The sequence below is a fragment of the Macaca mulatta genome, chromosome 17 (genome assembly GCF_049350105.2).
Source record: "Macaca mulatta isolate MMU2019108-1 chromosome 17, T2T-MMU8v2.0, whole genome shotgun sequence".
NCBI lineage: Eukaryota > Metazoa > Chordata > Mammalia > Primates > Cercopithecidae > Macaca > Macaca mulatta.
This window is the reverse complement of record NC_133422.1, coordinates 70,319,910-70,347,628: the sequence shown is the minus strand read 5'-3', so window position 1 is coordinate 70,347,628 and position 27,719 is coordinate 70,319,910. Positions and strand designations below refer to the sequence as shown.

The 27,719-nt window shown below is 36.1% G+C and overlaps 2 protein-coding genes across 6 annotated transcripts in view; both read right to left on the bottom strand.

Moving 5' to 3' along the window:
* The window catches only part of LMO7 (LIM domain 7), a 309,870-nt gene that overhangs the window by 268,870 nt on the left and 13,281 nt on the right, over positions 1–27,719 (bottom strand). For both annotated transcript variants that reach the window (XM_077973779.1, XM_015121212.3), the window contains exons 3-5: positions 23,243–23,399; positions 22,782–22,867; positions 20,591–20,638 (exon numbers count right to left, since the gene is read on the bottom strand). The gene's annotated coding sequence lies outside the window, so the exon portion shown is untranslated. The remainder of the gene's footprint in view (positions 1–20,590; positions 20,639–22,781; positions 22,868–23,242; positions 23,400–27,719) is intronic.
* Positions 1–27,719, bottom strand: part of UCHL3 (ubiquitin C-terminal hydrolase L3) — a 58,373-nt gene that overhangs the window by 17,373 nt on the left and 13,281 nt on the right. For all 4 annotated transcript variants that reach the window (XM_077973575.1, XM_077973576.1, XM_077973574.1 and 1 more), the window contains 3 exons: positions 23,243–23,399; positions 22,782–22,867; positions 20,591–20,638 (listed from right to left, as the gene is read on the bottom strand). In XM_077973575.1, coding sequence (XP_077829701.1) covers positions 20,591–20,638; positions 22,782–22,867; positions 23,243–23,399 — 291 coding nt within the window. The remainder of the gene's footprint in view (positions 1–20,590; positions 20,639–22,781; positions 22,868–23,242; positions 23,400–27,719) is intronic.

The window sequence follows — 27,719 nt, the reverse complement described above, 5'->3', positions numbered from 1 at the left end:
ATTTCTCTTAAGGAAAATGAGTTTTACTTTCCGAATGATTTTTAAAACTCTTTTCAACTCTGAAAATTCTCTAATCCTACTTAGTATTCTCAATCTAAATAAACAATATACTAACCTTAAAAAAAAGCTATCGTTTTGATGGGGGTTTAAAAAATATGTTCGAACATTTTAGCTGCTCATAATAAGCATCAGTCAATCAAAATAAATGAATTCTATACTTGGTTCTACATGGGAACAAAAGTGTATATGATAGTGTCTCCTCTCATAGACATAATTTAATCAGAAATTAATTAGTAATATTACTAAACCAGAGTTGTACAGTGAAAGAATATATAAAGTTGGGATGGGTGAAATAGGAAAATATTCTTGGCAAAGAATTCAATGTGAGAAAAAGAACAGAAATAGAAATAAGGAAGACATGTTTAGAAGAGTAATGTGTCAGGTCTGAAATTTGAGTTTATTCTTTCAATTTAATAAGTTAGCCTCTTACTTTTTCATGGGTATTGGCAAAAGGCATGAGACGCCTGGGTCAGAGAAAAAAAAAAAAAAAACTTTATTACTCATAGCACAGCAAGGAGCATGATCATCAATACGTTTGTGCCAATTCACATGAGAACAACAGACATAGCTAGGGTGGATGGCTGCAAAAGAGAAGGCTGCGTTACAGGAGAGGAACACTGAGCTGGGGAAACCACTGGTTTACAGCAAGCAGTAAGCAAACAGGCTCTTTGTTCCGGAGGCAAAGACATTACCTCATCCCTTAAGGTTGCTTACTCCAAACACACCTGTGAGAAATGTGATTTCCACCTTCAAGTATGATGACCCTCTTCTTTTGTCATTTTTGAAGAACCTTTTTGAAAACTTTTTTTAAAAAAAAATTTCAAATTTACAGTTACAAAAACAAGCATAATACAGGAAACACCTAGATTTTGACTATGACATTTTACCTTCATTTGCTTTATTATCTCTTTACCTTTTTGTACATAACTTTTTTTCCTGAATCATTTGAAGATAAGTTACATACATCATGGCCCGTTAATCCTAAATTCTTCAGTATTTCCTAGGACTAAGGGAATTATCTAACATTAATATCAGTGCAGTTATCACCCTCAAAATTTTATATTGATATAATACTTTCTCCTCATCTCCCATATTTTAATTTTGCCAGTTATCTAGTTGTGTAATTTACAGCATTTTCCCCCAGGATCTAATCTAAGCACAGATATTAAATTTATTCATCATGTCTCCTTAGTATCTTTTAACCTGGAACATTATCTTTTATATTTTAAGCATCAAGCCCTTCTCCATTTTTCAACAAATCATTTTCTATTTAAAAAGTCATGCTCTCTGTGACTAGAGACTGCTTTACTTCTCCCTCTTTAAACAATATTTCCTTTATTTCCTTTACTTGCCCTACTATATTGGCTAGGACTTCTACTACAGTAATGAATTTCATTGACTTCTGCTTTTATCTTTGTTATTTCTACCTTTTAAACGCACTTCGGATTTAACCTGCTCTTCTTTTGCTACCTTAAGGTAAAAACGTAGATCTCTGACTTGAAGCCATTTCCCTTTTCTACTATAAGCATGTAATACTATAGTTTCCCTAACCCGTTTTTTTTTTTTTTTTCCTACTATAAGCATTTAATGCTATAGATTTCTCTCCAACCCCTGCATTAGCTGTATCCTGTCAATTTTGGTATACTTCTTTTTAGTCAATTCAAAATGTTTTCTAATTTCTCTTGTGAAATCCTCTTTGATCCATGAGTTATTCAGAAGTGTACTATTTAATATCTAAATATTTGGGGGATTTTCCAGGTATTTGTCTGTTGTTGATTTGTAGTTTAACTCCACTATGAATAGAAAACATTCTTTGTATAATTTAAATTTTTTTAAAAAATTTAAAGTTGATTTTCTAATCCAGAATATGGTCTATCCTGGTAACTATTTCATGTGCACTTGAGAAGACTGTATATTCAACTATTCTGTTTCAAATTTCTGAAGTGTTCCACAAATATCAAAAGGGTCCAGTTGTTTGACAATGTTGCTGAAATCTTCAATTTTTTACTAATGTTCTGTATTTGTTTTATTCATTCTGAGTGCTGACATCTTCATCTATAATTGTGAATTTGTCCATTTCTCTCTTCAGTTCTAACAGTGTTTGCCTCATACATTTAGAGGTTCTAACTGTTAGCTGCATACACATACTTTGTTATGTGTATGCTATGTCTTCTTGGTGAGGTAACCTCTTTATCCTTACATAATGTCCTTCTTCATCACTGAAAATATTCCTTGTTCTGAAGTCTACTTAACTTCATGTCAATATAACTACTGTGGCTTTCTTTTGATTAGTGTTTGTATTGTTCATCTTTTCCCATCCTTTTGATTGTCACCTTCTTACGTTTTTTAAAGTGACTTTCTTGTAAACAGCCTATAATTGTGTCTTGCTTTTTTACCAAACTGGTCTTTCTTTCAATTTGAGGGTTTATAGACATTTGAGTCTTTATATTGACATTTCATTAACTTCATGTGATGTTTTATATGGCTGGATTTAAATCTACATTGTCAGTTCTTTATTTTTTCCATCTGGTCTGTTACTTTTCTGCTTTTTGCATTATTTCTATCATTCCATTTTATCTGTACTGTGGGCTTCTTGTTTATACTTTTTAAGCTTTTCAGTAATTGCCCCAGGATTTACAAGATATACCTTTAGTTATGGAGTACCTTCAAATAGTATTACACCACAACATATATAGTATAAGAACCTCACAACAGTATTATCCCAATTTCTCCCTCCCTTCCTTTGTGCTATTGTCTTATTTTATATGTGCTATAAATTTACAGTACATAGTTGCTATCTTTGATTTAGTAATCCTTATCATCTTCTAGAGAAATTTAAAACAAGAATAAAATTTATTTTATATTTACCTTCATTTGTTCCATTTTCAGTGCTTCCCAAATCTTTGTATAGCTCCAAGTTTCCATCTGGCATTGTACTGTTTCAGCATAATGAAATTCCTTTACATTTCTTATAGTGCAAGTAAGCTGGTGATGAGCTCTCTCAGTTTTTGTTTGTCTCAAAGTTTTTATTGTTAAAATATATTTTTGTTCCATTGAACTCTTAGCTTTCTAAAAATATCATTCTTTTCTGGCTTGCATAACTTCTAGTAAGGAGTCTGCTGTAATTCTCATGAATTCTTAGTATCTACTCTGTCTTTATCATGTGGCTGCCTTGAACATTTTCCATTTATCTTTGTTCTTCAGCAACACTTTCCATTTATTTTTGAATTTTAATGTGTCTCAGTGGTTATATGTGTGTGTTTGTTTTTTTGGAGGATAAAGGTATTCATCCTATCTAGTGTCTCTGAGATTCCTGAAGCTGTGGTTTGACGTCTTTAATTACTTTTGGAAAATAGTTGCCATTACCCTTCAAATACTTTTTGTCTCAAGGCCCCACCCCTCACCCACTCCCACCCCCATCATATCTTTCCATCTCTCTTCTCCTTCTGGGATTCCACTTTCACATATTACATCACTTGAAATTGTCCCACAGCGTTTGGATGCACTGTTTGTTTTGTGTGGTTTTTCTCCCCCTCTTTTCCACTACTTTTTCCCCTTTGTGGGTAAGTTTGGGTAATTTCCAGTGATTTATCTTCACAGTCACCAATTCTTTTGTCAACTTTGTTGAGTCTACTGGTGAATCTGTTAATGGCATTCTTCATCTCTAGTACTGTGTTTTTCATTACTGGCATTTCCATTTGATTCTTTCTTATGTTAATAGTTTCCAATTCTGCTGATACTACCCATGTGATGGAACATGTTTTCCTCTTTTCCACTTGAGCCTTTAAGTATTTTAAATTTTCTGTCTGATAGTTTGACATCTAGATCATATCTGAGTCTAACTCTGCTGAATGCTTTTTCTCATGATTTTTGGTTAAAAGCCATACACTTTTCTAGGAGTATAGATAAATAATATGTATACCTAAAAATGGGCATGTCTCATCTTCTGCTATGACTTAGTGCATGGGGATAAGCCAACCTAGTCAAGAGTTTAACTGTTTGGGTTTTACTGTTACTATGATTACCCTGAGAATACCATTGGTTTAAAATTCATCTGGCACAACCTTGGGCTTAGAGTGGGAGTTGGGTTGTAGGATGTTTTCTTTTTCATTGCTCTTGTTCCACCCTCAGCTTTAGGTTTTTGCTCACGGGGTATGCCTCAGAGAAAGTCTCTCTCCATATTATTGACCCATCCCCACACATTTGAGACCTGTTTCTTGGTGCTTGCTAGTCTAATGGTGGGTATGTGGAGGCATTCTTTATTGTTCTATATCAGCCTCTGTCCCTGGATATCAAGGCCAAGACTTTCTCAGGGGTCCTTTCCTCCAGTGGTAGAAGAACCTGCCCCTCCCACAAAAGGGGTGGTTTTATCTCTTCCCTTCCCCAGGAAAGGTTTTCTGTCTGAGGGTCCTTAGACTTTGTTGTATAGGGGAGAAGAATCCAGGCTTGGTGCCTTTCCCACAGCAGCAGCTGCTCTCCTCCCCTAGGCCTGCACTTAAAGATTCACATCTTGTCCCCACTTAATCTCATGAGCACCCATTGAGGTCTGCAGAGAGTAGATACAAGCTCACCCTTCAGGGCTGTTTACAGGGATTTTATAGTCTTATGGTAGCCTACTTGTGACCTTAAGCAATTTGTTAAAATTTTTAGCTATTTTGTTTCATTACCCATAAATTTTGGGCTTCTATTCATCTCAGTAAGTGTATCTCTACATCATTTTTCTTCTCCTTCTCCTTCTTCTTCTTCTATTCATCTCAGTAAGTATATCTCTACATCATTCTCCCCCTTCCCCTCCCTCCCTCCCTCCCTCCCTCCTCCTCCTCCTCCTCCTCCTCCTCCTCCTCCTTCTTCTTCTTCCACGGAGTCTTGATCTATCGCCCAAGCTGGAGTGCGGTGGCACACCATCTCAGCTCACTGCAAGCTCCGCCTCCCAGGTTCAAGCCATTCTCCTGCCTCAGTCTCCCAAGTAGCTGGGACTACAGGCACATGCCACCATGCCCAGCTAATTTTTTTGTATTTTTAGTAGAGACGGGGTTTCACCATGTCAGCCAGGATGGTCTCAATCTCCTGATCTCATGATCCGCCCACCTCAGCCTCCCAAAGTGCTGGGATTACAGGCATGAGTCACCATGCCTGGCCTACATCATTTTTCATGGCAACATATTATTCCTTAAATAGATGTACCATAAATGTAACACTGCACCTTTAGATTGTTTCTGGTTTTCTACAATTATGCTTTAGTGAAAATGTGCACACAAGTATCTATATATGCATCAGTCAACAGTAATAATATTGGTATCCAAAATGATGTTATAAAACAACAACCATAATAGCTAACATCAAGTGCTTACTATCTTTTACCAGATGTTCTAAACGATAGATGCTACAGATCTTCACAATAATCCTATAAGGTACATATTATGATTATTTCTATTTTAAAGATAAAGAATAATTTTTCCCCAAATGTTATCACACTAGTAATTTTAGTCTTCTTTTTGATCATCAGGCTTTCTAATAAAAACTTACATAACAGAGGAAGGAAGAAGAAAACGATAATGAGTCTGAAAGTACACTCTGTTAAATGAGTCCCATACATCAAAGCTTGTGTGTATGTGTTTGTATGTGGCTAATGTTTTATAACATTCAAAATAGGATAGCACATCAATATATTGTAATTGTTTAACCACTTTGTAAGGCTTGGGGGCAGGCAAAGCTCTTGTCTACCTTACTGCTCCTGTGATAGCTTACTAAAGATTGTTTCTAACAAGCATGCCAAAATGTTAAACATTAGAACCAGTAACTCTAAATTTTTACTCTGGTCATATTTATTTTTACCTCCTAATGCTAAATGAACACACTATACACATATTATCTTCAACTGTATAATTTACACTATACACATATTATCTTCAACTGTATAATTTCCAGAGATAATTCATAATACAGACAACACAGTGTACATCATATATATTTTCAATTTCAAAGAGTTGATCTAATTCAGAAAAAGACTTTCAAGCAATAACATTTCAAGAGATGGAAGGACTTTGAAATAAAGTGTGCTATTATGGAAACCTAAAATTCATAGGCTTTCCTCCTAGAATTACAAAGATTAAAGACACATACACCAACTTTAAAATCTTCATAATATTAACAGTTAATGCAATTGTTTAAGCAACCTAATTTTTAGCTCTGCTTTCAAATATGAAAAAGTAAACTGTGAGCTGAATCTTGAGCTAGATGGCTAATTTTTCATATTGTCTTCCACACTAATTGGAAAAGATTAAATGTCTACAGTTTATTTTTGAATATTTCATAAGAGTCTTAAAGAGAGTTCACTTTTTAGAGAGTCTGAATAAAGAACTCAACTTCCTCGGTTTTTTCATTCTGGTGAAGAGTCCAAAATCACTAACAATTATTTATTTCATTAAAACTATTAACACCACCAGTGTTTGCCAGGACATTAACAGTGAACCTGTGCCCTCACTGTTGACTGTGTGAGCACTGCAACAGTATACTGTGACGTACATATACCACTTTACAGGAATATAAATTCATCTCTTGATTATAGTTCACAAAAACCTAGTCTAGGCTTTTCAGAAACCCGAGGAATTTTGAAAAGCAGATTAAATGTTTTACTCTTCAGGAAGAATGCTAAGATATTTAATAAGTAATTGTTGCATGAGATGTTTAAGCATTACTTCTGATTGAAACCCTCTGAGTTTAAACACACACACACACACACACACACACACATTCACTTACACACACAGAGAAAGTGAGCTATGAGAATACAGACCATAACCATGACAGTTTTGGGTTTTTCAGAAGCACGAGGACCTACTTGACTTGCCCAAAGCCACATAACTAGTGAGTGTGAAAGCCAGAGGCAGACTCATGACTCCCAGCTCCAATTTCAGTATTTTCCATTGCACACAAAGCCACTGTCCATCAACTGTCAACTAATTTGACTGATTCATAAAGGCACATCTATTACTATTTCTATCTGAATTCCTGAATATAATTCAAATCTACCTTCTAGTTGTCAAACTTAAAACTAGTTCAAAAAACAACAACCAAGCTACTCGGGAGGCTGAGCCAGGAGAATGGCGTGAACCCGGGAGGCGGAGCTTGCAGTGAGCAGAGATCTGGCCACCGCACTCCAGCCTGGGTGACAGAGCGAGACTCCGTCTCAAAAAAAAAAAAAACAAAAACAAAAAAACACAAAAAAGAAACAACAACAACCATCACCACCTAGGTCCTCAAAGGCCAAATTACTTTTCCTTCACAGTTAGTGTGCATGCACTTTTTAATACGGAAAAAAATGAATAAATTACTCTTTAAACTTTTAAATAAAATAACCAATGTATTCAAAATGCTGTAAAGGCTAAAAAGAAATGATCCAGACTTTAAAAAAAAAAAAAATCAAAGAAAGCAGAGGATCTGCCTAAGAGTACTCCTCTATTAAGAAGTCAAGTGTTTTGCTAGTGGCTCACACCCGTAATCCCAATACTTTGGGAGGCCAGGGCAGAAGGATCACTTGAGTCCAGGAGTTCAAGACCAGCCTGGGTAACATAGGGAGACCCCATCACTACTAAAAATAAAAATAAAAAAATTAGCCAGGTGTGATGGTACATGCCTGTGGTCTCAGCAACTTGGGAGGCTGAGGTAGAAGGATGGTTTGAGCCCAGGAGATCAAGCCACTGCACTGCAGCCTGAGCAAGAGAATAGGAACCTGTCTCAAAGCAAAAAAAAAAAAAAAAAAGGAAGAAAGAAAGAAAGAGTTTGGTTTGGTGGGTACTGTAAGTGCTTAAATCTAAATTATGTTAAAATTCTAAAATAAAGTAAGTGGGTTTTGGTTTACAGCCAAGGCATTTTCTCATTTAAATTGACATACTGTTATTACGAAAAATATCCTTATAACCATGTAATTTCTTGAACATGAAGGGATCATTAGCGGGTAGATAGTTAAAATAATTACTGTTTTCTAAAATGTACATAACATGATTACCAAAAGAATGTGGCTGGTTTATGGGTAAGATTTCTTGTTAAAAGAAAAAAAAAATCTAGTGTTGAGTAAGAACTGACTTAGATGTTAAAGGCACAAAAGAACAAAGTATTTGGCACAACTCTGAATGACTATTTGTAACTTATTGCATGTTTGCATTAAATTACTAGCTGTGAATAGCCTTGCTTTTAAGGCAAAAACAAAAATTTAAATTCTAAATTCCTCATTTTATTTAGTTTGAGCAATTTGATTTACCTACATGTTTTGTTGCCTTAAGAGCATGGAAGTACCCACTAGCTGTGTGACCTTGAATATACTAGCAACTTCTTAGATTTCCCATCTGCAAAATGGGGTAACAGTTATCTTATGGAGTTGAGAGGATCAAACTAGGGTACATACAGCACTTAGTTAGCCTAACCCATAACATGAATTCAGAAAATGGTACCCATCATTATAATAATATGGCAGACATACTTTCAAAAGGAGTAAGAATTAAGAAGGTGAGAATACTTGAAAGCTGGTGAGCACCTCAAACAATTTTGAGGAGAGGGAGAGGGAGAGGACAAGACCACTGAGTCTAAAATATGGCACAGGGAAAAGAAAATAATTGGGAACATCTCTAGAGCTGCCAAATGCTATGAAAATTAGATTATAAATGTGTGTACACATATGTGTAAGGACATGTGTGTGTGCATGCATGAGAACACATACATGTATAACTTTGAGTTTAAAATCAAAATTATAAATTAATTCTAAATGAATTTCTGTAGATTTTTTAGTAAATTTCAGTGTATGTAATACATTGGATTACAGCAAATTTAAGGTTCAAATTTTAAAAAGGAAATTAAAACCAGATCCATGCAAAAGATGCAAAGTTTCCTACAGTGTATCCATGTTCGGTTGGCAAAGAAGTCACAAGTTAAATATGGGATAGATATCAAAATACACAAAATACCACTACATATTCCATGGAAAATCTGGATAATGGTAAGTTTCTTCATTTTGCTCACCTAATAAATCAAGATGCCCACAGACATCAAGATATTCTAAAAAGACTTTTTTCCCTGACTGGTTTAACAATTATGTTTTCTCCCTTCACTTTATAATTCTCCATGTTAGAAATATCTATTAATACAATACCTGTACATCTAGATGTTACATTAAACCTAAACTTACCATTGTTAAACTGTTCAAACTAATTCCCGGAAATTATTTTCTTTACAATTTGAGAGTAGCCCCAAATAAAGTTCTCCTTTATTACAAATGAAAAAAATCTTATATCCTAACATTACCCTCTATTCTGGAAAGCTGTGATATAAAACAAAACTAACAGAAAACTTTCACCATCACCAAACACAACATCAATTCTATTTTTATTGCTGAAAGCATTCTTAGACGAGTCTCATCTAGTCAGATCTGGAAGGGTAAACTGGTAAGTTTGGTCTAAGAATTTTCCTTTAAAATAAGTAATAATTTAATATCTCCATTTCTAGAATTCTGAGATCAGCAAAGAAGAAAGAAGGGGTTAGGAAAGGAGAGAAATGGAGAGGAAAAAAGAAGGAAAGGACAGAGGGAGGGAGAGAAAAGGGGAAAGGGAATGCCTCTATTCAGGGAATGTTCAGAAGAAACAAAAAAAGATAGAAGAGAGACAGAGGCAAGCTAGAGAGTCCCAGAGCATTTTTGGTTTTAAAAATAAAATAAAATAAAATTGCCTCCAAAAGATTAAGTCATGTTGAAATAAAGAAAATGAGGTATGAAAAGTAAAGAAAAACAAAGATCAGAAAGTTGCAGTTTCAGACTTTTGACAAAACTGGACTCTACATCTTGAACTGCATGATACGTGTATTGTTTCCGCCTGATTCTTACAAGATAACCAGCAACTTAAATTTTATATTATTTAAGAACTAAGCTTCTTCCTAATATCCTCAGATTCTTTCAAGGTGAAGGAAGAAGGAAATAAATTCCAAAAAGAGGGAAATAAATATGTGAGCACCTTAATTTGTGTGCAAATCATTTTTGGCTTATTGGAATGATTTCTGTTATCTCTTTGGAATCCCAAAATAATAAAAATAACTAAAAACTATACTTCAGAGTAAAATGAAGCCATGCAACTATACATATACATCTAATGAAGATGAAACTTTATCCTATTTACTACCACTGACAGTCTATACTGGCTGGGCCAAAAAAGCCAAGTAGATTCTAAACAGAGGATTTTCTTAAATTAAAAATATGCACACCCACAGAAACACATACATGTATCTTTAATTATGTATATATATTTATGACGACATACTTGAAATCAGAAATTATTCACTGTTTACCCCAGTGGTCAAATAATCCCGCTTTTACAGGTCAACAACACTAACCAAAATAGATTACATATTAATATTTCATTGTAAATTAATTATAATTTTATTTTATGATTCAAATTAACTTCATAAACTTTTACTAAACATCTTTTAAATATCATTAGCAATCAAACATGCTATTTACCCCTATTAAATAAGCAAAAATTTAGAAATAGAATTCAATACTGGCAAGGACAATTTTCAAAGCTGCAGTCACCACTGAAGTAAAAGATCTTTGAAGACACAAATTATGTCTCACTTATCTTTGTATGTACAATTCTAAGCACAGTGCCTAGTACAGTAGATGCTCAGACAGGTTATCTGGTTGAACAAATGAAAGAAAGACAACTTCATATTATTTAACAAGAATCATAAAAATGTTCATCCCTTTGAATCAGTAATCCCACCTACAAGAAACTACCTTAAAGAAAGAACCCAAAAGAATACTTAAACAGGGATATTCAATTAAGTTACATTTTTAACTTGAAACACTAAAAATAATCTAAACATCAAAAGTTAAGGAAATGAAAAATAAATTGTGGTTTACTCACATGATAGTATACAGTAGCAAAGGTTTTTTTATGAGGAAATTTTGATGAAACAAAAAAATGTTCACGGTAATATGTTAAGAAAAAAGTCAAACAAAATTGCTTGATCTCAACTGTTCTTAAAATGTACTAAAAAAAGAATGGTAGCAAATATACATAGATGCTAAAAGTGTCTTTTGCTATTTTTTCCATCCTGGTATGTTTATTTAAAAACAGAAAACAATACTGCTGTTATTTTTCATTATTACTATTAATTTACATGGGGTGTTCTGGGCAGTACAACAAACTTACTCTTTTTACAAAAAGTTAAACAATAAATCATCAGGCAATCTACCCATATCTGGGTTGGCTCCTAAATTAATGTGGACAAATCACAAATGTTAGGAATTACTTTTTAGTTAAGTGTCAATGAAGTAAAAGTAGGGTCTGAAGGCACATAAATACCCTTTTGGATTTTTGTTTCTTGCCTTCACATTTGACTTGCAGGCTGTTTCCACTTGTACATCACTGATATTTCTTCACACTTTTAAAAACACTTATTAGAATCTTCTGTGAGTAGAAAAGCCTTAAAATAAGGAGATCTTCTAATCTACTAGACACTTCAGTGGAAGCCCAAACCATATCAAGTTGGAACTTCCTGCCAATCTTATTATTCTACAGTTATTCTGAAAGGTCTTAGTTGCAGTGAATACACAGTCATCCCTTGATATCCATGGACTATTGGTCTCAGGACCCCCTGAAGATACCAAAATCCACGGACACTCACAAGCCTTGTATAAAATAGTGTAGTATCTGCATATAACCTATGTACCTCCTCCTGTATATTCTAAATCATTTCTAGATTACTTGTAATACCTAATACAATGTAAATGCTATATAAATTGTTGTTATACTATATTGTTTAGAGAATAATGACAAGAAGAAAGTCTGTATCTATTCAGTACAGACACAACCATCTTGTTTTTTCAAATATTTTTTCTCCTTTTTGTCTGAGACAAGGTCTCTGTCACCCAGGCTGGAGTGCAGCAGCATGATCACAGCTCACTGCAGTCTTGACCTCCTGAGCTGAAGCCATCCTCCCACCTCAGCCTCCCAAGTAGCTGGGACTACAGAGTAGCTGGAACTATGGGTGCATGCCACCACACCTGAATAATTTTTTTGTACATACAGGGTCTCACTATGTTGCCCAGGCTGGTCTCAAACTCCTGGCCTCAAGCGATCCTCCCTTCTTGGCCTCCCAAAGTGCTGGGATTACAGGCATGAGCTACCCTGCCCAGCCTCAAATACTTCCATTAAGTGGTTGGTTGAATCCACAAATAAGGAACCCACCATTACAGCAGGCCAACTGTATACATTCATTTTTAAATTTCTTAACTGGTCATGCATGTATCAGGTTATATTAATTTTAAAATCAGTAACTATTTTTCTAGTAGAACTTTCAACCATATTTCGTTTAGGGCTGCACATTACCATAACACACATGACCGATACATTAGTCAATTGAAAGCTTAGCTTTATATGTCTATTATTAATTTTTGTAACAAAGTGCTTCAAAACTCAATCATGAACTCACTTTAAAGAAATAAAATTCAGGGCCAGGTGCAGTGGCTCACGCCTGTAATCCCAGCACTTTGGGAGGCGAGGCGAGTGGATCACGAGGTCAGGAGAACGAGACCATCCTGGCTAACACTGTGAAACCCTGTCTCTACTAAAAATACAAAAAATTAGCTGGGTGTGGTGGCATGCACCTGTAGTCCCAGCTACTTGGGAGGCTGAGGCACAAGGTCAGGAGATCGAGACCATCCTGGCTAACACTGTGAAACCCCATCTCTATTAAAAATACAAAAAATTAGCCGGGCATGGTGGCATGTGCCTGTAGTCCCAGCTACTTGGGAGGCTGAGGCAGGAGAATTGCTTGAACCTGGGATGCTGAGGTTGCAGTGAGCAGAGATTGCGCCACTGCACTCCAGCCTGGACGACAGAGCGAGACTTCATATCAAAAAATAATAATAATAAAGAAAAAATTAAAAAAGAAATAAAATTCAGGAGTAACTGAAAAGCTATCAATTTACTATTTCTCAGACAATCTGTTTCCTATCTCAAGCTAGGATATAAATAGTCACATTAAGCCTAATACAAAACACTGGTCTTAACAAAACTGCTACAAAATTAGCTGTCAAACTTTTATTGAAAGTGTTTGGCCGGGCACGGTGGCTCATACCTGTAATCCCAGCACTTTGGGAGGCCAAGGTAGGCAAATTACCTGAAGCCAGGAGCTCAAGATCAGCCTAGCCAACATGGCAAAACCCCGTCTCTACTAAAAATATAAAAACTAGCCAGGCGTGGTGGCACACACCTGTAGTCCCAGCTACTGGGGGGGCTGAGGCAGGGGAATCACTTGAACCTGGGAGGCAGAGATTGCAGTGAGCTGAGATCGTGCCACTGCACTCCAGCCTGGGTGACAGAGCAAGACTATGTCAAGAAAGAAAAGAAAGAAAAGAAGGAAGGAAGGAAGGGAGGGAGGGAGGGAGGGAGGGTGGGTTTGTTTGAAGGTAGGGGTGACAGGAGGAAGACAGAGGAACTAGGACTAGATTCTGCAGCCGGACAGTTTGAGCTCAAATTCTAGCTCTACCACTTAGTAGATACGTGACCTTGGGGAAAGTAACTAAAACCTTCTGTGCCTCAATTGCTTCATCTAAAGAAGGGGGACAAGAGGACAATGGTAATACCTCATAAGGCTGGTACTGGAATTAAATGACAGGTATCAAACTTCTGTAGCACTACCCAAAAGATGCAACTCTAATAACACTATTTTATTCTATCCAGAACAAAGCATAAAATGGTGGTTGTAGCAAGTGAAAATCAATGGAAAAAAAGAAAACATTCTTTGCCACTAATAATTTAATTTCCTCATTGTTTCCTCATATCCCATTGTTCTTTTGTTTTTACTCTTAAGTGAAAGATGAAAGCAATACCTTTCAGTGTAAGTTAATGAAGCATAAGTGAGGTGGGGCTACTATTCAGATTTCTGTATTAGCCGATCTACCAGACAATCACAGTGGGATGGAGAAAAGTACGTAAGTAAACAACTACTCTAGAGCAGTATGCTATGGCCAGTCTTCTGAAAAGACTACTGTATTTTGGTGACTCAACTTACAGATTTCTCATTTAGTCTACAAATCTCAGCATGCAATAAGGCTCCTGCCTCCTCCATTCCCATGAAAACTTTCTGACAGAGAGTACCAATGATGCCAGTGATGATTCTACTTGTTATTACACTATATTATTATTGGCTCCTCTTCTTCTACCCACTCCTTCAACACCTACATGCCCCAAGGATTTATTGTTGGTCTACCGCTATTCTCCCTCTGTAGAATTCTCAGGGTTCTAACTAGTACCCAAATACTGAAGACTCTGGATATCTCACCTGAGCTCTAGACTCCTACACATATGACCCAAAAAAACTCACCTTAAACTTAATAGGCTGAAAAGTAAATGTACCACCTTTGGTGGTTCTCAGTCTATAAAATCCAAGCCCCCCCCGATATGGCTTCACCCTATTACTTCAGCCTCATCTTCTGCCATTCAGATTCATTTTACTGGATGCCAGTAAATAAAATTACTGCCTACTATTTATTGAATGCCCATTAAATGCCAGGTACTATTCTAAGCAGTTTATATAATCAACTCATTAATTTTCACAACAATCCCATAAGGTAAATGCCATTATTTCTATTTTGTGCTGAAGAAAGTGTCCTGCCTAAGCTAATAAGCAGTGGAGTCAGTATACAAACCTATATCCTATGCTCTTACCTTCAAACTATGTGATTCTTAAACATGCCTATATATGTCCAGTTTGTCTTGGGGATTCAAAGTGAACACACAAACAAGGCCTATTCCATCATGGGACTTACATTCTAGTTAGCAGAATAAACATATATACACAAGGAAGAAATAACTTATTATTGACTATTTTAAAGTGCCAGGAAGAAAATAAACAGGATTTTATGACAGAAAATAAGACAGAAGAACCTAATTAACAGTGATGAAAGAAGGCTTCTCTTAAAAGTGACTTTTTTGTTTTGTTTTTTTTTTATTTTTGAGACAGAGTTTTGCTCTGTCACCCAGGCTGGAGTGCAGTGGCACGATCTCGGCTCACCGCAAGCTCTGCCTCCCAGCTTCACACCATTCTCTTGCCTCAGCCTCCCGAGTAGCGGGACTACAGGAGTGTGCCACCATGCCTGGCTAATTTTTTTGTATTTTTAGTAGAGACGGGGTTTCACCGTGTTAGCCAGGATGGTCTCGATCTACCGACCTCGTGATCCGCCCACCTCAGCTTCCCAAAGTGCTGGGATTACAGGCGTGAGCCACCGCGCCCAGCCTGAAAAGTGACTTTTAAGATGAGACCTGAAAGATGAGAAGTCTCCAACTCTGCAAAGAGAAGTGGTATACCCAGAAGTATACTGCGTCATTAGAAAGCACAAAGATGGTGTTATGGACTGAATTGTGTCCCCTCTGCCAAATTCATACGTTGAAGCCCTAACCTTCAACATGACTGTATTTGAAAACAGGGCATGGAAGGAAGTAGTTAATGTTAAGTAAGGTCATAAGAATGGGGCAGTAATCCAATAGGGCTGATATCCTTATAAGAAGAGGAAGAGATATTAGTCGATTGATGTGTCTCTGTCCCTCTCTCTCCGGCTCTCTCTCCACGCCCCCTCCATATGAACACACAGGACAGGCCATGTGAGGCTACAGTGAGAAGGTGGTAGTCTACAAGCCAGGCAGGGACATCTCAGTAAAAGCCAACTCCGCTGACACTCTGCTGTTGGATTTCCAGCCCCAAGAACTGTGTGATAATAAATTTCTGTTGTTAAAGTCACCTGGTAATAATTTGAGATGAATGCCCAAGCAGACTAACACAGACAGGAAAGACCTAGGTATTTTGTAGGAACTGACCAAAAAAAAATCAGTAGGCTGGAATACAAACAGCAATGGAGATAATAATACACTGAACACTCTTAAGCCCATAGACGGGAGATAATTCTTTTTTTTTTTCCTGAGACAGAGTCTCGCTCTTGTCGCCCAGCCTGAAGTGCAGTGGTGGGATATTGGCTCACTGCAACCTCTGCCTCCCAAGTTCAAGCAATTCTCCTGCCTCAGCCTCCGGAATAGCTGGGATTACAGGCATGCGCCACCACGCCCAGCTGATTTTTGTATTTTTAGTAGAGACGAGGTTTCACCATATTGGCCAGGCTGGTCTTGAGCTCCCGACCTCAGGTGATCCACCCACCTTGGCCTCCCAAAGTGCTGGGATTACAGGCGTGAGCCACCACGCCCAGCCAGGAGATGAATCTTAAATGAGATGATCAGAGAAATATTAAAAGTTCCTGGTGCAGGAATTTAAAGTCAGATGACAGCTGGATTTTGAAACGCGTAGTGTAGGTTTTTGTTCTCTCAGTGACTGGAAGACACTAACATATGGCAACTAGAGGTCAGTATATTCCACCCTGGAGTGCACAAAACAGCCCTGCACAAAAAAGAATTGAACCCTTTCCAAAATGTTAACACTGTCCTATTCGGAAACAATGGCTAATGGATATGTTTCGTTTACTCAGAGGACTACAGAAAACTAACATTTGCCGCCCCCATCCCCCACTTTTTTTTTATTTCTTACACTACCAAGGACAGTTCTGAGCTAATTCTGGTTAATTAATACACATACATGTGTTGTATTTGTGTGTAAGGAACAGTATTGGATAATTTGGAACATGCACAAATGAATCAGATGCCAGTGCTAGGCCTAAGAGTCACAGAAAGGGAGATATGATACCATACTTCATACTTCACTAAGGCGCCATTGGTTACATGACACACCATTTTGTGAACCACTAAGAAGGGAATAACGCCAAGTTAAACTATGACATCAATTGTAAGATACATTCTAATTTTAGAGTTTTTAAAATGTGAAAAAAATGCACATCTTAAAAAATGAAAGAGAATATGAAGTAGCTAAAATGCAAATAGTTGGAGTAGTCATACAAAGAGTTCATATAAAGGATAAAATACATCCAGTTCTGATAATCAGGAACTGCTTCATGCTGAAGATCATACTAAGCCGAGTCTTGAAGAATGGATAGAAGTAAGAAGTGCAAGAGATTGAGGGAAAGAGTATTTTCAGAAAGAGTACTACAAGAAGAATAGCAATAATAAAATAAGGAAATAAGGGACGGCTAAAAAGGAATACTTAAAGTTACAAAGACAAGGTAAAATAAAGAGAGAGAGAGAAAGAAGGAAGGAAGGAAGGAAGGAAGGAAGGAAGGAAGGAAGGAGAAAAAGAAAAAGAAAGAAAGAAAGAAAGAAAGAAAGAAAGAAAGAAAGAAAGAAAGAAAGAAAGAAAGAAAGAGCAAGCAAGCAGGCAGGCGAAAAGAAGAGAAGAGGAGAGGAGGGGAGAGGAAAGGAGAGGAGAGGAGAGAGGGGAGAGAGGAGAGGAGAGAAAGGAAAGAAAGGAAGGAAGGGAAGGAAAGGAAAGAAAGGAAAGAAAGCAAGGAAAGCAAGCAAGAAAGAAAAGAAAAGAAAAGAAAAGAAAGAAAGAAAGAAAGAAAGAAAGAAAGAAAGAAAGAAAGAAAGAAAGAAAGAAAAGAAAAGAAAAGAAAAGAAAAGAAAAGAAAAGAAAAGAAAAGAAAAGAAAAGAAAAGAAAAGAAAGAAAGACAGGGTTAGGAAAACCTTGAATGCAGCTAGGTTAAAGAGCCTGGAACTGACTGCACAGGCTTGAGCAATCATATTCTCAAACAGTTTTTTTTCACTCTGACACATTTTAGGGTTATAATATACATAAAAAATATGGCTCACTCCAGTAGTGTTTCTAAACTGTGGGAGATGGGAAAGGAGCAGAAAAGATTAATTCTTATGGGAGTACACAGTGGTGTAAAAAAGCCCTCCAGAAAATTCTATCTGCATTCCACCTTGAGAATTACTGCTGTATGCTCTAGGAAACCCCTAGAAAAATTTTAGCAGCCAACTGATTCAGGTACACTTCAGGAAAGGGAATCCAGCAGAATTGTGTGAAAATGAATGAGAATTGGAATAAAAACTGAGAATCTGCATAAAAGGCAGATCTTCTAAACCAGAAGTTAACAAATTTGTACTAGATTAGTTACAGTGGGAAAAAGTATGGTAGAACTACTGTAAGAAACAGAAACAATAAAGGGAAGAAAAAGTTTAAGATACAGATAATAAGCTCAAACAAAAGTGCATTCTAAAATACAGTGGGTCATTCAGATGATGTCTAACAGGCATCCAAGACTGGAAAGAATGAAGGAGGTTAGGTGTGAAAAAAGAGACATGAAGATCATTTAAAAAGAAGTTTAAATGTAAATCCATAATTTGGACAAAACTCCAAAAAGGGGGCAAGAGAAGTATGGCAAAAATAAATATTTTTTGTAGTTAATATGTATTAAAGCATTTAATTGCTTTATTACAACTAATTGTCTTCATATCTTTTTTTTTCTTTTTTTTTTTTTTTTTTTTGAGACAGAGTCTCGCTCTGTCGCCCAGGTTGGAGTGCAGTGGCACGATCTCCACTCACTGCAAGCTCCGCCTCCCGGGTTCGCCATTCTCCTGCCCCTGCCTCCCGTGTAGCTGGGACTACAGGCGCCCGCCACCACGCCCGGCTAATTTTTGTATTTTTAGTAGAGACGGGGTTTCACCGTGTTAGCCAGGATGGTCTCGATCTCCTGACCTCGTGATCCGCTGTCTCGGCCTCCCAAAGTGCTGGGATTACAGGCGTGAGCCACTGTGCCTAGCCGTAATTGTCTTCATGTCTTAACAATAAACTTATGCTGATCCTCATCATCACCAATTTTAACACTATAAATTTGCAAACAAAAAATCATAGTGAAGATTATTAATATGTTCAGGATCATATAAAGCAATACAAAACAGCATTTCATGAATTTCCAATCTGGTGTTAAAAACATTTAGACGGGCCTCTTACGTGTTTGTGTATGGATAAACTTGGTCAAAAACAATAATCCACACCTTTGAAAGCAGCGCCTAAGAGCAACCTCTATATATATATATTTTAGAGAGACAGAGTCTTGCTCTGTCCCCCATGCTGGAGTGTAATGGTGCAATCACAGGTCACTATAACCTGAGCTCAAGTTATCCTCCCACCTCAGCCTCCCTAGTAGCTAGTGCTACAGGTGCGTGCACCACCACACCTGGCTAATTTTTATTACATTTTGTAGAGACAGAGCCTTACTATGTTGCCCAGGCTGGTCTCAAACTCCTGGCCTCAAGCGATCCTTCTGCTTTAACTTTCCAAAGCACTGGGATTACACAGGTGTGAGTCAGCATGCTCAGCCAAAATCAATGATTTTTAAATCAAATATTTTTTCAAGTTTTTTTTTAAGTATAAAGGCAATGTCCTCTTTTACATGAAAGAGTGTGGTTTCGGCCAGGCGTGGTGGCTCATGCCTGTAATCCCAGCGCTATGGGAGGCCGAGACGGGCAGATTACGAGGTCAGCAGATCGAGAACATCCTGGCTAACACGGTGAAACCCCGTCTCTACTAAAAATACAAAAAACTAGCCGGGCGAGGTGGCGGGCGCCTGTAGTCCCAGCTACTCGGGAGACTGAGGCAGGAGAATGGCGTAAACCTGGGAGGCGGAGCTTGCAGTGAGCTGAGATCCGGCCACTGTACTCCAACCTGGGCGGCAGAGCAAGACTCCGTCTCAAAAAAAAAAAAAAAAAGAAAAAAATTAGCCGGGCGTGCTGGCGGGTGCCTGTAGTCCCAGCTACTCGGGAGGCTGAGGCAGGAGAATGGCGTGAACCCGGGAGGCGGAGCTTGCAGTGAGCCGAGATCGCGCCACTGCACTCCAGCCTGGGCAACTGAGTGAGACTCCATCCCACAAAAAAAAAGTGGGGTTCCGAGTCACATATGGGATAAGAAAGAAGAAAACCTCTAATTCTCTGGTATTAACCCTTAAATGTGCTATAAACATACCAAACAGCTTTAAATTATTTTTGACTAAAATACTTTCTGGCAAACTTCCTCTTAGAGTGACAGAGCCAGGGCTGGAGGGAAGGCAAGAAAGAAAAGATGGAAGGAAAAACGAAAGAAACCAATAAATGAAAAAAGAGGCAAGAGAAGGAAAGGAAAAGCAACCCAGCTGAACTAGCTAACAGGGTAAAGATGGTAAAGATCATTACTTTACCCTCAAACAAATTTATTGAGCAAAGAAAATGATGTGGTTTTCTGCTGGAAGCAGGACATAATAAAGGCACAGGTTATTTAACCGTACAATAGTGCAGGTATTTGTCTCAAAATAGTTGGAAGTCAAAGGAATCTGATAGGGAAGACACAGGCCACCGTGTAAGCCGCACAAACAGCACACAATCTGCATTATCTCTAAATAGATGAACTGAAAGAGCAGACAGCAGCATCTTAACAGCTTGTCAAAACACGTTCGTTTGCTACTTTATGACTGCTTTTGCTTAAGCAAATTATCTCAAAGGAAAAAAGAAAAAGCCAGGTAACTATCTAAAACTGTATGTCCTATAATAATAACACTATGGTTAAATTTACACATAGCAAGAAAAATTTAGAAAAAATGTGAAATACCTCAGTCTGACCTTCATGGGCACTGGTCTCATGAGTAACTCGGATGGCCTGTAATAAGAATAAAGGTATTCATTGGAAAAAAATGACTATACCCAACTTTTTAAATGAAAACAACAAAGCTAAATTTTAATACCTAAAGTCTTCTAAAAGAAACAACAAACTGAAGGAAATTTAAGAACAGCTTAATACTAGATATTTAAGAATGGTATCTGGGTAATCAAATGAATTACTATACTGTGTAACTCACAAATCTCTGAAAACTTAGGAAATTGAATATCTGATTATTTGCAATTTCCAGGCTGTAAGTAGGGGCTATTTAACTTATTCAGTTGTTAGAACTACCACTTAACACTTTATTCGATTGAGACTAGAATAAAGTAAGCATTTCACAGATAGAGACTAAAGAAGCTTATCTCATCTGTTTCTCCAGGTTCCATGCTCCTCTGCAGCTCTGGCTGTATTTATGCTTAATCATGCAGTTTCAGTCAGCAATTGAGAAATGTGGAGCACAACTCATGCATTTATCAGAAGCTACAGAATTTAGTTTCCTGAACTAAAAAATAAACTACTTTTATAGTACCCACTATTTGCAAACATCCAGAGAAATGGGCACAATAGTAAATTACAGGTGAAAGTACAATCTTTATAAACAGCAATTTGGCAATAAATAAATATCCAAGCCTTAAAAACATGCAAACTATTTTATCCAGCAATTTCTCTTCTAGGAGTTTATATATTTACATATAATTCTACATAATTATATATAATTAAGGATATTTACGAAGATTTAGCTACAATGATGTACCTTGCAGTAGTTATTAAAATAGTGAAAAAGAAGAAAAACTATTAAATTTCTAACAATAATTTATTGGTGAAATACAATACTACATAATGGAAACTATGCAGCCATTAAATAATATCAAATATATACTTACTGGTATGTAATACGTTTGTGATAAGTGAAAAAAGCAAGTTATAAAACAGTATTACAGTATGATCAAATTCTTGTTTAAAAAACTGTGTATATACATACGCTCCCTAAAAAATATTAATGTTTATCTACCTCTCATTAGTAAGATTACTGATTTTCATGTTGTTAATTTTTATGTATAATAAAGATGTTTTATGAAGTCTCTAGTTTTTTTTAAAGAAAAAAATTTAAAATTCTCAAAGTATATTGGAAAGCATAAAAACATAATCAAATCAATTAATCAGGCACAAATTCTACATAAAGCATTGTTCTAGACAAATAATTTGTAGACTATATGCCTAATTTCAAAGAATTTATAATCTATTTATTAATGTTATTAAAAAGTCAAAAGATTTCAAAAGAAAAATTGATTGCAAAAGTAATAAATTTTAAAAACAATTTCAGAACAGTTATATGAAGTGGTACAATCACTATCACCTGAATTAAATATGACTTATATTATATATATATATACCCTAGTTTATGAGGCCTGGTTATTACATTGATAAAATAGCCACAGTATGGTCTAACGTCTACCTTGAAACCTTTGCTTTTTCCTTTCATCTTCAGCCTTGTTCCAAATTCCCAATAAAAGATACATAGGGTACTGGCAGGTATATATTTATTTTAGGGAGGGAATGGTAAGGAATAGTCAATCATAAGATATTTTATTAACTTGTAAATCAGGGCCAGGCACGGTGGCTCATGTCTATAATCCCAGCACTTTCGGAGGCTGAGGCAGAGGTACTGCTTGAGGCCAGGAGTTCGAGACCAGCCTAACCAACATGGCAAAACCCTGTCTCTACTAAAAATAGAAAAACTAGCCAGGTGTGGTGCCACGCACCTGAAATCCTAGCTACTCAGGAGGCTGAGGCACAAGAATTGCTTGAACCCAGGAGGCAGAGCTTGCAGTGAGCAGAGATGGCACTGCTGCACTCCAGCCCGGGTGGCAGAGCAAGACTCCATTTCAAAAAAAAAAATTTGTAAATCAAACTGCTTTTATCCATTAAGACAGCTCTGAACATAGAAAAGAAATGTCAACTTATCAGCATTTATGGATATTTCAAAGTTATCTGAAAAGTACAAAAGGCTTTTCTTAATGGATACAATAAAATCCATAACTGCTCAAAACTATGGTTTCAAGACAAAACCCCCAAACACATCTACAATCCCACAAAACTTTGTCCACATATGAGATCAAAACAGAAAGAAGGTACCGACATCATAGTTCTCCAGGTATCTGGCTCGTTCTTCAGGGCTCATTGATACAGATTCCTCCAGGAATTTTTTCAAGGTTGATCCAGATTCTGAGAATATGAAAGAAGATAAAATTTAAAAGGCTTGATATAGCAGAGAGACCAATATATGAAAATACTAGAAGTATGCTACTATTCTTCAGGTTAAATTATTTCACTGGTAAATTAGAAATGTAAGGATCATGTTATAAATGATAAGCCTTACATTATTAATATTTGTTCATTTGTTTAACCTCTATTAGTCAACAATATAAAAGAATGAGAAGGATTAATATTTCTTCTAACAGTATATACATTCCCATCATAAAAGAAGCAGGGAATGCTTTATTTTATAGTTTGAAGAAAGAATTAGAGCACCACCTACTGCTCAATGAAAGTAACATATATTAAGGGCAAAAAAAAATGCAGTAATGAAATATCATTTACCAAAGTGCATCTTGTCTTTATTGTTTGCAATAGCATGAATCAGTCCAATTGTTCCACAGGCATTGCTGATCGTTTGCTTCATGAAATATACTGATGATGTAACAGCTTGTCCCTGAGATTTTATTTTTTCTTCCTCTTCTGTTCTGAATACTTCATACTGTTAAAAAAAAAAAAAGGCAATAGTGTATATGTGGAAAATAACATTAAAAAACTCAGACTGTAAAAGAAAAAATATAAATGATAAAAAATATTTTTATAAAAGAGTTTAAAATAATTAATTTATCACCTACCAGACTGATAAAAGATTGAAAAATGAATAGCAGTAGCCAGTGATGGTGAAGGTATGGGCAAAAAGGTATTCTCTTATGCCATTATTAAAGGTATATATTTGTACAATCATGTTACTGGGCATATGGCAATATGTATTAACATTTTAAATTCTCATACACTCCAATAAGCAATTTCATTTGTAGGAAATTGGTCTAAGACATAATCTTTAAAATGATATATAATTCTAAGAGCACAAAACTGGAAAAAATTCTAAATATCCATCAATGGAGATTTGGTTAACATATATTATGGCATATCATAATAGAATACTATAAAGCACACTAGATTTACATATTCTGATTTAGAACTTTGTCCACAACTAAGTGTGGTTATAGGCCAGTATGTATTAATAACAATTCCCATTTATGTTTTTAAAATATGTACATACATATTGGAAAGTCTGAAAGGCTATGCAAAAACTTAATAGAGGTTATTTTTGGGCCAAGAGATTACTGGAGAACTTTTATTTGCTAATTGTTACATTTCTTATTGTTTATCATTGGCAAAAATATTTTTCCTTTTGGAAAATCATAGCATATTTATAAAATTCACATTATATAATCTGTAACTGACACTAACCATTATCTATAATAACTGGTTATAAAAACAATAGGGTATAATAATAAGCATCAAAAATGTGGGCTCTACAGCTGACTGCCTGGGCCCACATCCTGGCTCAGCTGTTATTAGCTGTGTGACTTTAGCAAATTACTTCATGTCTCTGTATCTCAGTTTCCTAATAGTGTAAGAAAGAGTAAAAAATAGCAAAAAGGTTAAAAAATTGGTGAGGTGGGGAGGAGAAAGATGATTTTATTGTTTTGTTTATAGTTTTCCCATAACTTTCTGCTTCTAATAGAACGGGGTCAGCAAATAACAGACTACAGGCCAAATCGGGCCCACTGCCTCTTTTCTTAAGTAAAATTTCATTATGTATTGTCTATGGATGTTTACAAGGCAAAGTCAAATAGTTGCCACAGAGACTTTAAGGCCTGCAAAGCTGAAAATATTTACTATCTAGTCTTACAGAAATATTTTCCTGATTCCCTGCAATAAAAGAAACAAACGATGTCTATAGAAAACCTATAAGTAGTTAAGAAACTGCTTCTTTTATCTCTTGCCTATCGGAGAAAAAAATAATAAACTGCTTCTAACAACAAATGTATCTATGTTCAAAATATGAATTTTATTACTGTGCTTCTAAATGACATTTCAAGTAACATTTTCAGAATGAAAAGTAAGTCTGATAAAAAACTAGAAAGATTCAGTATATTATGATCTTATGCTGAAAAGTTTACAGTTCTACAGCTTAGTCTGTTGTTAATGTTCCTGATGACAAAGCAAAATAAGATTTGATAATTTCAAGATGTAATGTATAGGAAAAAAGTCCTAAAATGATACAAAGCAAGTAAAGGAAAAAAAAGAAATTTTAGATCAAAAAGTAAAAAATATTAAGGCCAAGAGACATAAACATCAGAGAGAAATAAATTTATAGCCTCTTTGCCTATGATTTACTGGCTGGACTGCACTATCACAAAGAACATATTCAAAACACTATCATTGGCCGGGCACGGTAGCTCACACCTGTAATTCCAGCATTTTGGGAGGCTGATGCATGTGGATTATCTGAGGTCAGGAGTTTTAGACCAGCCAGGCTAACACAATGAAACACCGTCTCCACTAAAGATATAAAAATTAGCCAGGTGTGGCGGCACATGCCTGTAATCCCAGCTACTCCAGAGACTGAGCCATGAGAATTGCTTGAACCCAGGAAGCAAAGGTTGTAGTGAGCTGAGATCGCACCACTGCACTACAGCCTGGGCAACAGAGTAAGACTCTGTCTCAAAACAAACAACAATAAAAAACAAACAAACAAAAAAAAAAAACTATCATTGATGGCAATTATCAAAAAGAGATAATAAATGTTGGTGAGGGCGTGGAGAAAAGGGAACCCAAGTGCACTGTTGGTCGGAATACAGATTCGTACAGCCATTATGAAAAACAGTATGGAGATTTCTAAAGAAATTAACAATAGACTACCATATGACTCAGCAATTCATATCCAAAGGAGACGAATCACCTTGTAAAGGAGATGAATCTCTACCTTGTAAAGATATCCGCACTTCCATGTTCACTGCAGCATTACTCACGATAGCCAAGATATGGAAACAACCCAAATGTCCATAGATGGATAAATGGATAAAAACATGGTATAGTCTACGACCATACTACCCCGAATGTACCCAATCCCGTCTGATCTCAGAAGTTAAGCAGGGTTGGACCTGGTTAGTACTTGGTTGGGAGAAAAAGCGGTATACATATAGACACACATACACACACACACAGAAATATTATTCAGCCTTAAAAAAAGGAAATCCTAGCATTTGCTACATGGATGAACCTGAAGGACATTATACTAAGTGAAATAAGCCAGACACAGAAAGAAAAATATTGTATAATTATCACTGATACGTGGAATTTTTTTTTTTTTTTTAAAAGGTCAAATACACAGAAAGAATGAAACAGAGGTTGGCGGGGAGGTGATGTGATGTAGGTCAAAGGACACAAAATAGCAGATGTGTAGGAAAAACAAGTAACAAGTCTAGAGATCTTATGTACAACATGAAGACTAGTTAATAAAATTATATTGCATTAGAGATTTTTGTTAAATAAGTAGATTTTAGCTGCTCGTCACAAAAAAATTAACTATGTGATGATAGATATGTTAATCTGCTTCACTATTGTAACTAGTTTAGTATGTATATGAATCCTATATCATGTTGTAAACTTCAAATATACATAATAAAATTTATTTTTAAAAACCCACCATGATTGACTTTAAAGGGTAATAAGTCACACCTATAATCCCAGCACTCTGGGAGGCCAAGGTGGGCAAATCATTCAAAGTCAGGAGTTTGAGACCAGCCTGACCAACATGGTGAAATCCTGTCTATACTAAAAATATAAAAAATTAGCCAGGTATGGTGGCACACGCCTGAAATCCCAGTTACTCCAGAGGCTGAGGCAGGAGAATCAGTTGTACCTGGAAGGCATGGGTTGCAGTGAGCCGAGATCGCACCACTGCACTCCAGCCTGGGCAACAGAGTGAGATGCTGTCTCAGAAAATAAGTAAATGTATACATACATACCATACATTACATATATACATAAAGGGTAATGAGGTACCCATGACAGTTCCTTTGCTTAAGTCATTCACAACTACATATTCAATTTTTAAATTGGAACTTCAAAGACAAACACTTTGCAGCTCCTAAAGAATGCACTAGATAGCCTCTTAATAACTTTGCAATATATCACCTATAAGCTGAAATAAGGATCTACAAAACTGTAAGACATCTAAAAGTGGTACATGCTATTTATATTCTCTACTTATATGTTATTATAGTTATATAAGTAAAGTATTTATGCTTATTTATATATTTACTTACATAAATTTTCTACTTATGTAAGTACAAATTTACTTACGCAATACTTTAGAACTGTGTTCTACCTTTCAACAGGGAGTTGAAAGTTTTTTAGCTCTGATAATCTACTAAATTAAATCCTATTAATAAGGATAATATGCCTTTTTAATACTGATGACTCACTAACTGAAAGAGAGCAAATCTAATTTATTTTTTACAAAAAATGTCATAAAAAACCAATGGTTTGGAAATTTCCAATTCAGACAAAAAACTACTATTTGTATCACATCAGCTAAGAAACCCTAAGCTTTAGGCAACTGATTTTTTTTCAATTATTTACTGTTCATTACAATTGGGGTCCTGGGATAGTTATCTGTTGGCTTATTTTTGTAATCAAAAAAAGGTAAAAATAACATTGGATTAAAAGAGAGTAAACTTAAGTTCTTGTCTTAACTCTTCTATAAATGTCAATAATCATAACCTTACCATTGTGTAGAGGTTTGGTCTAATACTAGACAATCACTAAGAAATTCCTAACTCCAAATTTCTCTATTATGAATAGCAAATGCAAAGAAATACCATTTCTTTTACTGAATAATTTGTTTTGTAGAACCCTTAAGTAGAAGAGAGAAAATTTTCAATGTTATTTAATTTACCTTGAATTGAGGCTAATTTGTTATGGCATAAAGAAAATGATCCAGGAATTTCCAGGACTAAGCAAAGTC